Genomic DNA, 12,619 nt, shown 5'->3' on the forward strand with positions numbered 1-12,619 from the left:
CCTAACCCACATGAGTTTTCCTGGTCTCACCCTCTAAAAAGACTTAAGAGGCTTATTTTATACACTCGGGTCACTGAATTTCGCCTCGTCGCTTCGAGGTTTTTTACTCTTTTCTCCTGGACGGATGCATGTCATGTATCCATTCTAGTATGAAAAGAAGCAGGAAACTTACCTTGTTTAGACCTGTATCATGATGGAATCCTACTATGAATACATACTAAATAATCTATGAAAAGGTATAGGTCCCAAAGCACAAATCACACACAATTTCAGTTTGCCATGAGATTTCAGCTCTCATCGAGGTGCTCTCTTTTCGGTCCGTCATGTGTGCATAAATACAGACGCTCGCCAGTCGTCAGCGTCATTCTGTTAGTAGCGGATTATAGATCTTTACCATACCCCGTCTCCACGGCCAGACTTTTACATCCTCCAGTGTCTTCTCGTTCTCTTGCTCTAGTTCCTGTCGCATCTGTTGGCCTATCTTCTCCTCCAAGCGATTGGTGCATATATATTCTTGGTATGATGAATCCGATCCAAATCGAAGTCCGAGATGTCTGTTGGCTTATCTTCTCTCCTAAACTGTTGTCGTTTCTATCCTCAGCCAGAACTATCCTTGGTGTGGTGTATCCGATCCAAATCCAAGTCCGAGATGTCTTTGGCTTATCTTCTCTCCTAAACTGTTGTCGTTTCTATCCTCAGCCAGAACAGAAAACTTCTCTTGAACCAGATGTTGACAGAACATAGCATAACTGTATACGAAATCAAAGTCCGAGATGACGATTTTATTCCCCCTGTTTTGGGTCCACCAGTGAGGACGAGGACGTCGGCAGCCTTATTGAGTGCCTGCTAAGGGAGTAAACCCTTTGAGAAAAAAAATCACTTTTAAACCAAACGGGTCTTTTAAGAGCCAACCAACTGTTTAGAAAAGATGCCTTCTATACAGAGGTAAAAAAGAAACGTTGTGTGTCTAAGAAAAGATTATCTTTTTTTAAAAAAAATACAGTCAAAGAAACGATTGTGTCTTAGAAAAAAGATTTTCTTTAAAAAAAAATACAGTCAAAAAGAAAAGAATACCTTCTTATACAGTCGATAAAAAAGAAAAGAGTACCTTCATATACAGTGGGTAAACAAGAAACGTTGTGTGTGTCTCTCAAGTTATAACACCAGGTCACTTTTATAAGAACTTACAATTTTTTTCTTTTTTAAACTTATAATTTTTTTTTTAATTAACTTTTAACTTTTTAATAATAATAATAATAATAATAATATTAAATAGGAAAAAAGAAACACCTTTTTTAAAAAATATATTCACATAAAACACATATATTTTTAACATTTATTTTTTTTTTTTCAAACAATAACAACATATATACATACATATACACTTAATGTGGATGAAGAATGTACACCTGTTTGTCATAAGTGTGTGCAAATTGTTCAATATAATGTCTATAATGAGTCCAATTTCCTTTGGCTAGCCCATATGCAATCCTGTAAGGAAAAGCATAAGTCTGGTAAGGTAAACTTTCCCCCGTTTCTTGTAAACAAGTTTGAAACCATTGTTCTCTGTTTTGTGGAGTGTCTTGATAAGTACAGATTCTTTCAGGTCGGTGACTTGCTTTTCCATAATCCCATTGAGCTAGTAAACAAATTACCACAGGGGTTTGTGAGGGAAACACCCTAATAGTGCCTGGAATTCCTCTATCTTCTTCTAGGGCTAAATTTCTAGTCCCTAGAGGTCTGCGGGTGGCATAGAGATTGGCTTGTGGGAATTTCTCTGCAATACTTTGACTCAATCCATGAGCTTTTACAGTTAAACAATTACATTGATGAACAATGGCTTCTACTTCACAGTTCAGTAAATCACCCTGTATCTCCTGAAGACTCATGGTTCAAACTGATGGTTCAAGTCATGCCCCCCTTTTTATATGGACAAACAAGAATGTGTTGTTTTTATCATTTTTAATGTTCTAAAATTACAAAGTCTTAGGGCTAATTCTTCTCTTTGTCTTATTCTCACTCTGTGTCTTCAACGGCATAGAAAATCTTCTCTCTAATAACATCTGTTTAGTTTTATTGTTTGGTCTTATGTTTTCTTTTTCCCCCTCCTCCTCCTGAGGTTTATATTCTACAGGATGTTCTGTTTAAGTAACCATTCAGTTTTCTCTAATCTAGTGTTCTGACTCATTTCTTTGCTGAAGCTGTTACCCATAATGAAGCCAGTCCACAACTGAGGTGTGTTTGTACCATGTTTACTATTTATACTTTTTCATTGTATCTATTTTTTTCCCCAATCTTTAAACCCTTACCATTTTGTTTTGTGTTTTGAAAAATAATCTATGGTTAAAGGGAGATAACCTACTTTTAAAAATGACAAAAAACACAATTTTTTTTCCTTTTATTTGTAACAACAAACAACAACAACAAACAACAACAATACATTACAATGCATTTTGATAAAAACATTGACACTTTTGTCCGTGACCCGTAGATAATTTATGATAAGTGTTTTTAAACCAATTCGCCACGTATCTGTCCCTTTGTAAAGCCGTACTCTGGTCAAAGGGGAATAACCACTCGTCGGTTTTCTTTCTTTTCTTGTCTCTTTGATGTAAATAATACACGCAATATTGTCCACACACATCGGTATTCCAGTCTTGATAGCGATACGGATTATAAATCCATTGTTGAGCATGACGCTGGATAAAGTCTTGAATTTCTTTTTGTAAGGGAGGAAATCCATAAGAATCGAAATATTTCACCACGGGATTGCTCACATACAGACACACCCAATGTTCTCCAGGTCGATCTTGCGGATCCGTATTTACCACGACAGCTTTTTCTCCAGGTCTTAATTGATCCGGTAATAAATCTACAGGATACACGCCTCCAAAAGAACTCTTGAATTCTCTGGATAAGACTTCTCTTATTTGTCCCGTATCCATTAGTAATCAATGCTCACTTCTCTCTGTTTGTTAATTTCCAATAGGTTATCGAATTCTGCATACACCACACAATTGATGGTGTTAACCGTATTGTTGGTAAACTGCACTTCTACTCTCAGATTTCCTGTTTCTATGATGTGGAATTTATCCGATTGCGCCTCTTGATCTTTGGTGAAATCCCAGCCCCATAGAGTGTAGCCGCTTTTATACTCTTCTAGGGTAATGTCCGGAGCCCAGTCTTCTCCTAATTTTCCCAGGGCTTGATACAGACTGAGATAAGATCTCAGATATAAATCGTCGTTGAAATTAGGCTAAAAACAACGAGTACTCATGGTCTCTCCGTTGATACTGACATCTAATTTCTTGATCCCAAAGTTTTGGAAATGAAAGGGATTTTTAGTTTTATCTCCGTTAAAGGTCGCATTCTCCACAAAGCCTAAAATGAGATGTTTAGGCATCTGGCCTTGAAACAGATGATCCGTAATCTTAGACTGGGTTCCTGTGGGGATGGTAAAGGTTTTCACTTCCACTCTTCTCAAGGGATATTTGGCTCTGTGGGTATTCAAACTCTGATTAATGGCATTCATCATGACTGGTGTGGGTTTGACTTTTCTCACCCACAAGATCATACTCAAAATTTTCACTTTTCCTGTACTTCCTCCTTTGATCATCATGTAGAAAGCGGGTCTAGCTCGATTAAATCGCAAACGGACGTCCACTCCATTAGGTGGAAATCGATCTTGTTGAAACAAATCCAGATGTAAACGATCCAGCAAAGTGATTTTCTTACTATCGTCGATGGATTGGTGTCTTTTTCGGAATCCTTCGTTTTTAAAATTGGCCGGGTACTCTGTGAGGATGGGTTGGTTAATGGTCACTGTATCGTTACTTGAACCTTTAGTTACATTAAAGGTCTTATTTTGAGCTACACCAAGTTCCTCTATCCCCACTTCGTCCATGTGTCCTGCCGTATCTTTTACCCACAGACTACAGGCCCTCATCTGTGTCTTTAAAGTTCTGGGTTGGTATGAAAATAATTTCTCCAGATAAGCTTTGTAAGGATAGGTATCCGTCCCCGGGGTCACTATTTTCCCATTCAGACTGACATCGATTTCCGTAAACAAGGAATGTAAGATATTATTCACTGGGCTCGAAGTGCTGTTCGCCCCAGTCAGATTACTTCCATCATCTTTGGTAAATTTACATACCAACTGAAGATAAGTTTGAGATAAATCCAGATAGTGATCTCCTTGTCCTTTAATTTCAAATTCGATGGGAGCGGTCTCCGAATCTAAAGTACTGGAAATGGGGTAATATTCTTCCCATTTCGAGTCTTCTAAAGCAATATTAGTCGGAGGGACTTGGAACAATTGTAAATTGTTCATCCCACACGCACAGGAATCGGGATGTACATGTAACATGATGTGTCTACTTGGATTCAGTTTTCACAAATGAACCTTCTGTTCACTGGACTGGCTTATTTATACTCTCTCTCAGTCAAACACATCGAAAGGACGTTTTCTTTTAGGAATTCCTCCTTGTGTTTTCCTTTTTCTCTTAGGACCTCCTCGGGCTAACATAGGGGTCTTTTTTCTTCTGTTGTTAGTACCTCCTAGATTCATTCTTTGTTTCACCATTCCTGAAGTATTTTTCAAGGCTCTTACGCCGTGAGTTTTGACTGCGTCTTTTAAAACTCTTATTTTCTACTACGTCTAACCCCGTTCTAGCAGCAGCAGTCAAGGCGTGTTTAGCTCCCGTTTTCAGTAAATCAGTAAAAAATCCTCGGCCTCTCTGTCTTCTTTTTCTTCTTGTTATTTTAATCACCATTCCCGATCCCCTCTGTTTTTTCATTCTCTTTCTTCTTCTTTTCTTAGTACCTCCTAGATTCATCCTTTGTTTCGCCATTCCCGAAGTATTTTTTAGAGCTTGTACTCCGTGAGTTTTGACTGCGTCTTTTAAAGATCTCTTATTTTCTAATACGTCTAACCCCGTTCTAGCAGCAGCAGTCAAGGCGGGTTTAGCTCCCGTTTTCAGTAAATCAGTAAAAAATCCTTCCCCTCTTTGAGAGTTTTGGGGTGGATAATAGGGTGGTGGTGGTGGTGGGGGTTGCTGCTGATGTTTCATTAATTGTGGCACAAATACCGGTAAATCCTCCTGATTCTCCTCGGAATACATGTTGATGAATGAAAGAAAAGATGGGTTCAGGGTCCTATTTATAGTTAACACAGAAATATGCGTTTGGACTGTTGAATCTCGCCTCGACAGATGGGGCAAAAATGGAAGGAAGGAGCACACAAAGCACAGCAGCATACGTGTCCACAAGGTAGAAAAACGATTTGTAACTCCTCGTCTAAACAAATGTGACATTTTCCTCGAGCCTGAACGTCTGGTTCTGGGTTCAGTAGAGGTTTGATCTCAAAGGTTAAAGGTCTATATCCCTGCTTCTCTAAGAACCTGACAAATATACCCATCACCCAGCTTCGTCCTTCATACTGATTGATGTAAGGACAATTGGGGTTCCAATAAGCATGTTCTGCATAAGGATTGTCCTCAAGATCCCAATTCGTTAAAGTCATTCCACAATGAAAACAGGTAGCGTTATCTTCTAATCCCCTGTAGTAAAACCCGGCTCGAGCTATGTCTGGTATTTTTCTTAAGAGAAGTTCTGGCCATCCCTGCTCAAAAGTAGCTTCTCTCTTTGAGAGCTGAGCATACTGGGGATAACGCATGGGTTGGTCTGGCTCGCGACTCCCCATGATTAGAAATGACCTTTGATTTTGAATAAGAATACCTTTTATAGAGAAGAAAAAACAACACAAAAACAATTCAATTTTTATTTCAAAAGTCAACATGTCAACATATCAATAACCATAAGGTAAAGTGTTATAATTCTCTACAATTTGTCTCTTGTCATACACAATTCTATACTTTTTCTCTAAAGGTTTGGTCACGACGTCATGATCACGGGTCCTCTGGATTTTGTTGGGATAGGGTACTGTAACTTCCTCTATTTCTCCTTTGAGCATTTTTTGTAAAGTGTTTAGGGACACGATTTGAGAGGTTCGATGGTTGAGAGTGATTCCTTTGACTTTAAGGGTCTCGGTTCCTTTGGTCTGGTAACCATAATTGTTAGGACCTGCCGACATGAATTTGGTGATGTGATCCCCGTCTAATTCGTCGGTCCATTCTCCTAAACTATTGCTCAAGGTAGGATTAAAGACTCCTTCCCGATGTTGATAAATGATACTATCCGTATCGAAATAAAGGCCCCGATCTCCTAAAGGTTGTAAAGTCTCGTAGAGGTGTAAGCGGGCATGCGCGGTGGTAAAACAAGCCAGGACCACGTTTCCAAAGGGACATTCTTCGACGAATTCCTGCTTGTCTTGATAATTCACTAGCATCTTGTCTTCATTGGGGTTCTCTTTATTAACTAAGAGTTGCATGCCCTTGATGTCGAGAGTCGAATCTTGTAAGAGTTGCTGTAATTCCTCTTCTTCGTCCAAGTATCTGGCTATGGGTAATAACAAGCGTTGAGCAAATTTTCCCCACAGGCAATTTAAAAAGAGTTTAGCGATGGTTCTTCTCACTGGATTCTTCTCGATACTGAGAATGTCCATTAGGATACCTTCTTTGTGTAAGACTTGTCGAATGTAATCTTGTTCTTGATCTGAGGTCTTACAGTCGGGGGGAAATCCGGAGGCTTCCTGTTTGATCTTGAGGAAGGTATCGATGTAGGATCTGAATAACTCTTGACTGCTTTCTTTAAAATGCCACACTTCGTAGATTCGCTCTAAGGTATATCCCATGTCCAGGGCTTTATGTAATTCGGTTGTCACCCAGGTGCCCGTGAGACTACGTTCCTGGTCGGTGTGTTGACATGGATGTTGAGAAGTAGAGTCCTGTCGTTCGGCACACGTTCGACATAAGGGAAACAATAACTTGCCTCCCGTCCGATAAGGTAATACGGGGTGATAGAGGCCTCGGGGAGGTAAGACCCGACAGTGAATGAGGCCGAAATAACTTCTCACATCCTGGAACTCGTCTGTGATGATCTCGGGATGCCCTACGGGAAATGGTCTGTGTTTCAATACATAAGGACATAGGGAACAAACGTCCACGTATCTCATATCCCCTTCCTCACAATATAATTTAGTGGCATTGGTCCGGCCTCCGTACAGGGCTTCTCGAGGGTTCAAAGGATCGGGAATGTCCAGGTCTCGTACAAAATGCTGTTAACTCACATCTCGTTGCACTTGCTGATCGAAATCGTGCTCCCAGATACTACAGACGGTGTACCCCATGTTTTCCAAGGCCAAAGTCCTTCGGATGGTTTCCTCGTGTAATTGTTGGTAAGTAAATTGGGTCCGGTGAGGATGAGTTTCGGTTTGTAAACTGGGATAGCAGGTGGGGCATCCGTGCCAATAACACCCGTAAAATTCATAGACGGTACGAGTCGCTTCCTGGTATCCGTCGACGGTATAATTTCCGATCTGGACTTCGCCCCCGTTTCTGGCATGGTGTATGTGACATCCACTCTGTTGACTCATCCAGGTGAGCCACCGACAGGCTTTGGCCGAATATTGTCGTGCCGGTTGATACCCGAGGTTCGGAATGATGGCAATGGTGTCTTCAGGCATGAATTGTCGACGGTAGGCTAAATTAGCAGCACTGGCAAACGTGATGGATTCCTGGAAAGGGTCCACATTGACCAAACTCTTGAGGGTGGCTCTAAACTGTGCGTAGCATCGTCGTAAAATGTCGACGTCGGAGACACAATACTCTACAAACTCTTTCTGGAAATCAAACACTTTTCCCATCTGTTGTTCGTACCATTCAAAAAAAGCCTGTCGTCCACTGGTAGACATTTTGTCCGGATTGTAGAAAGCTGCCGGTGGATAGACTCCCACGTAATTCTGGTTCTGTTCCGTATTAAAAAAGTGGGGGAAATAACCTTTCTTCAATTCGTCGAATCCGAAAGCGGAGGGCATCTTGGCCAAAGGAAAGGGTAAGAAACTATATGAGTCGATGAATTTTAGTCCGCATATTTCCATGTACAAGATCTTACTGCCGTTCATGATGACGTTAGGTTTCAGGCAAGAGGAATGCACCAGGTAATTCAAAATGAATTGTCCGTCGTATCCTTTGAAGTTATGGGCGATGACGATGGCCTCGTCGTGTACTACTGTGGAATTCTTAGTACCTGTAGTGGGTTGTAATAACCAGTCCATGAACTTCTTTAAGGTGTCTGGTCCTTGAAATAGGTGCTGACGGGGTCCCATGTGTTGACAATGAGGACAGGGCTGGCCTATGGGTAAATGACCGCAATGTTGACAGACACGGTGTGCCACACACAGATTAGGGATGTGGATGCCGGTTTCCTGAGTGCATTCGAAATCGAAATAGATGTAAAACTGTAAGATGTCTTTCCCCTTCTTCTTCTTCTTCTGGGGCTTCTGTTGTACGTAGCACTGATGATCGGTATCGACGATTTTCTTACAGATCTTACATTGTTTCTGTTCTCTGCACTTGTGATGAGGCAATAAATTCTTCGGTATCCAGGACTGACACTTCTCACATCGTTCCATTAAATTGCAGACAGTAGTGGTGGTCTTCTTACTATGGGGTCTTAAATGATTTTCGTAGCAGGTCCTGTTCTTAAAAATTCCATGGCATTCCTGGCAATGAATGTTGCTCCCGTCTTCGGGACATTTAGGGTGTCCTAAACAAAAGGGACAGCGATGAGGGCACTTGGACCGATGGTCTGTGACATTCCTGTACCCCACATCGCAATGAGCACAGTAATAGGGGTTCCCTGTCACTCCCGGCATGGATATGATGGCATCGTAATGATGGTCGTCGAACAATATGTTCAAATAAGTTCCATCTCCCGAACCTTTGTAAATAGGCTCTAAACAGAGTTTAGTCGAAGTGGACTTGAACTGAAATATTTTCAGTCGATACTGAGGAGCTAACACCTGTTGTAATTTCGTCCATTCTCGGGCTCCACAAGCTTGAGTGATATCACACTCGGCCTGTTCCATGAGGGCTATTGCTTCTCGTTTCTGGTCTAAGTATTTATCGCCTTTCCGCATATGTGACCATCGTTTTTCCCATTCGGGGTCTGGATGTTCCGGTTTTTGACTGTGTAACCGGGTGACGACGATGGCTCTAGCCAAACAAATTTATCATGGGGATTGACGATCCGAACGATGGATTGTTTATTGTTCTTGAAAGTTTCCTTATTCACTTGTAGATGTTTGGTATTCTGGCCACCACTTCCCTCAGGATACTTGACATGAACCAGATCGAATTCCAGGGAGCCGTCACCCAGTTTGAACTCCTTTTTGGATTGTTGAACGGCTTCTATTTTATCTAAAATGAGGTCTTCGTTTAAATGTTTACATTGAGTAAACTCGTACCAAATCTCTGAATCCAAAGAATTGTGGCGTAGGTTCAGGCGGAGGTTATCGTTAGGATTACACTGCATTTCAGATTTGAAGGTTTGTAACATGTCTCTGAATAATCGACGAACGAATCCTGTGTTTTCCTCTTCTGGAAATTCTTTGAAATGGACGATATATTTATTTTCATGCGCTTTAAATTTTGTAGAGCGCGTTTCTGTATGCAGTCTCATCTGATAATACTCACAAATCGGCTTGGTTGGTGGATCTAATTCTCTCTCCGTTCTTTTCCGTTTCAATAATCGTTGAGCCTGTAACTGTTTTTCTCTAGTAGAATCCATGTCCAACAGCTGATGGCTCTGAGGGTAAAATGAGCCGGAAGTCGGAGAAAACCTGTATTTATACAGTGGATGACGTCACAATGCATAGGTAAGGTCGCTGACTAAACGTACACAGTACGATCAAAACGTAAGTCTATCGTATTTTTGCACACGACTTTGCACACGGTCCTTACAGATGATGCAACAGGTATGTAAAGATGATGCAACAGGTATAAAAAGATGATGCAACAGGTATAAAAAGATGATGCAACAGGTATAAAAACGTAGGTAAAAGGTATTGATGCACACGGCCCTAAATAAACCCATAGTATATAAACCAGCGCTGGACATTGACGATCATTCTTCGTTAGCACTTAGAACTAGACACAGGTAAAAATGGAGCAGACAAAAAATGTGACAGAGGAAACGGAATATTGTTGGTCAGTCAATGGATCAAGCTTTGGAGAATGGATGAAAACTAAAGAAGAAACCATCCAGAATTTTTATAAATGCCATAGAACATTTAGTCCCAGATACCAAAAAAGAGTGTGGTTGGTAAAAAGAGTGGAATTGGATCCTGAAGATTATGACACCAGAGAGGACCAATACTGTCTGAAGGAGAGAATAAATGGTTATTACGGTTATCAAAAATACCAATTGGAGATCATGACTGATCCTTATAAGGGGGAGAAGAGTTCCTGGAAAATTACACTTGCCGATTGTTTTCATCAATTGGAAGAAAAGAGGTTTTGGGATGAAAAGAGGTTTCAAGGACTTTTTTACAGATAGGCCTATTTATAAAGTGTATGTATATTGTCGCATTCCCTTTATTGCTGATACGAAAAACAACATTTGGAAAATAGATTTATGATATTGTTGTTGTTTGTTATTTTGTCATGAAGTGTTATGTAAAATTATGTTCTTAAATAAAAAAAAGAATTCAAACTGAATAAAATCTGTGTTCTTGTCTGTCTTGTGTGTGTTATTGTCATTGTTTTCAGTAAAAAAATCCAGTTCAAACTGGCTGGCTGGCTAGACTGGCTAGACTGTGAATGAAATCGTGACGTCATAATCATATTCTTGAGACGCTGCCAAAATCGTAGTAGCAGCGTATAGTAAAACAAAACGTAATAGCAGCGTATAAAAAAAAAACTATATACAGTGTAAACACCGTATTTAGGGGCTATGTAATGAAGTGAACCCCCTTAGCCCTTAGGGTTAGGGGTTAGGGTTAGGGCTGTACTGAGTTGACCCACCTATCCCCCCAGACCCCCCAATCTGCACTCACTTGACCCACCTATCCCCCAGACCCCCAAACCTGCACTCAGTTGACCCACCTATCCCCCCAGACCCCCCAATCTGCACTCACTTGACCCCCCTATCCCCCCAGCCAATCAGAATCCACCATTTTTGACCTCATTTGCATAATGTCCTAGATATTGACCCCCCTATCTAGGCCACTTCCGCCCCCAGCTAGGCCACTTCCGGTTAGGCCACTTCCGGCTAGGCCATTTCCGGTTAAACCACTTCCGACCACTTCCAATTAAGCTACTTCCGGCCACTTCCGGTTAAACCACTTCCGGTCCAGCTACGTCACTTCCGCCCCAGCCAGGCCCTTTGTACTACTGATGAAGAACATTCACTGTTCAACACTGATTCTCAATTTATAGTCTCAATTCGTTTAAAATAATGTACCGTGTTTTAAGTAATATAATATTTCTAATAAATTTTATTTTCTGCCAGTCGTATGAACCATTGTTGGTTTTTGATTAAAATACAACAATTGTTTGTTGTAACTTGAATGATTGTCTTAGGAGAAAATTGTATTTCATAGCAGAAATCGATATTTACGTTACTGTCGCCGATCATCGTGTAGTTTTTATTTTAAACCAGAAAGAAGTTTTAAATCATTATCATGTCTTTTTCTTAGTAAGATTGTCCTACATTTGAGTTATATTTTCTGAATATCACACCCTTCACACAAATGCGTGTCACAAATTTTTAAAAATTGTAATATATTTATTAAATTTTGATGTCGCCGCAAAATTATTACTTTTCTATTTCGGAATTCAAAAGGACTTGAAGGATTGCTGAACTGACTCAATAGGATTAAGTTGTAACTTTTTAACATCATGAACACCTCTTCTATTGCATGGAATGATAAAAAAGACACTGTTTATCTGTATTTATTAAAAAAAAAAAAAGCCCCCTTTTCTAATGAGTTCAATGGTTAAAAAATTCATCGATATTTACGTGTTGATATTTATTCACAAATTAAGTAAGAGAACTACACTGTTTCCTATGGGTTAAATTGCCTTACACTCAAGCACTAGAATATGCCTTTAATTAACAGTGGAATAATTAAGGACGTTCGATCCTGAGATTTTGAGCGTATTTCGGTCAGGTCCTTCATTTATAAAATTAAGCATCATTTTTAAGTTTTAACAATAAAACTGAATTCTACAATGCAAACTGAACTAAATTCTATGAAAAAACCGCGATTAAATTCCATTCAAGTAGAATTAAACTAGGGACTATATTTTGTGGCGGAAGGTTTTTTAGACGAAAATAATCAGTTTTTTTCCATTTTGAACTATAACAGTACTGTTAATTTTGGATTCCTATTATTCCATGCTGGTTGCACACAAAGCTGTTTTTGCGGTAAAATGTGTTCTGCTGGTTCTGAAATATTTATTAAATGAATTCTTATGAATTCTATCAACAAAGTGTGACAAATATAGTAAATATATTCTGAAAATCCCGGAAACCAATTTTAACGTAAAATTGACACTTTATTAGTATTATCTGAAAATTTACATCATAAACCCCCACTTTCGATGTTCTTTTCTAAATATTCAAGATATTTGACATATTTGCTTAAAATCAGAAAAAGTTTAAGACTTTAAAATAATTTTCTTGCTTATTAAATTTTCATTGCTAGGAAAATCACTTT

The 12,619-nt window shown here is 39.7% G+C and overlaps 2 protein-coding genes across 2 annotated transcripts; both read right to left on the minus strand.

The window, feature by feature from the left end:
• Nucleotides 1–2,944: 2,944 nt before the first annotated feature.
• Nucleotides 2,945–4,366, minus strand: LOC134251582 (uncharacterized protein F54H12.2-like). Its single transcript, XM_062733983.1, has 2 exons — nucleotides 3,299–4,366; nucleotides 2,945–3,256 (listed from the first exon to the last, which is right to left on the minus strand). The coding sequence occupies exons 1-2, from the start codon at nucleotides 4,364–4,366 to the stop codon at nucleotides 2,945–2,947; spliced, it is 1,380 nt and encodes a 459-aa protein (XP_062589967.1).
• Nucleotides 4,367–5,806: 1,440 nt separating this feature from the next.
• Nucleotides 5,807–7,072, minus strand: LOC134251583 (uncharacterized). The gene has a single exon (XM_062733984.1). The coding sequence runs from the start codon at nucleotides 7,070–7,072 to the stop codon at nucleotides 5,807–5,809; it is 1,266 nt and encodes a 421-aa protein (XP_062589968.1).
• Nucleotides 7,073–12,619: the final 5,547 nt, after the last annotated feature.

Source organism: Saccostrea cucullata, unplaced genomic scaffold (genome assembly GCF_032062105.1).
Source record: "Saccostrea cucullata isolate Sc308-1 unplaced genomic scaffold, CSIRO_AGI_Scuc_v1 ctg37, whole genome shotgun sequence".
NCBI lineage: Eukaryota > Metazoa > Mollusca > Bivalvia > Ostreida > Ostreidae > Saccostrea > Saccostrea cuccullata.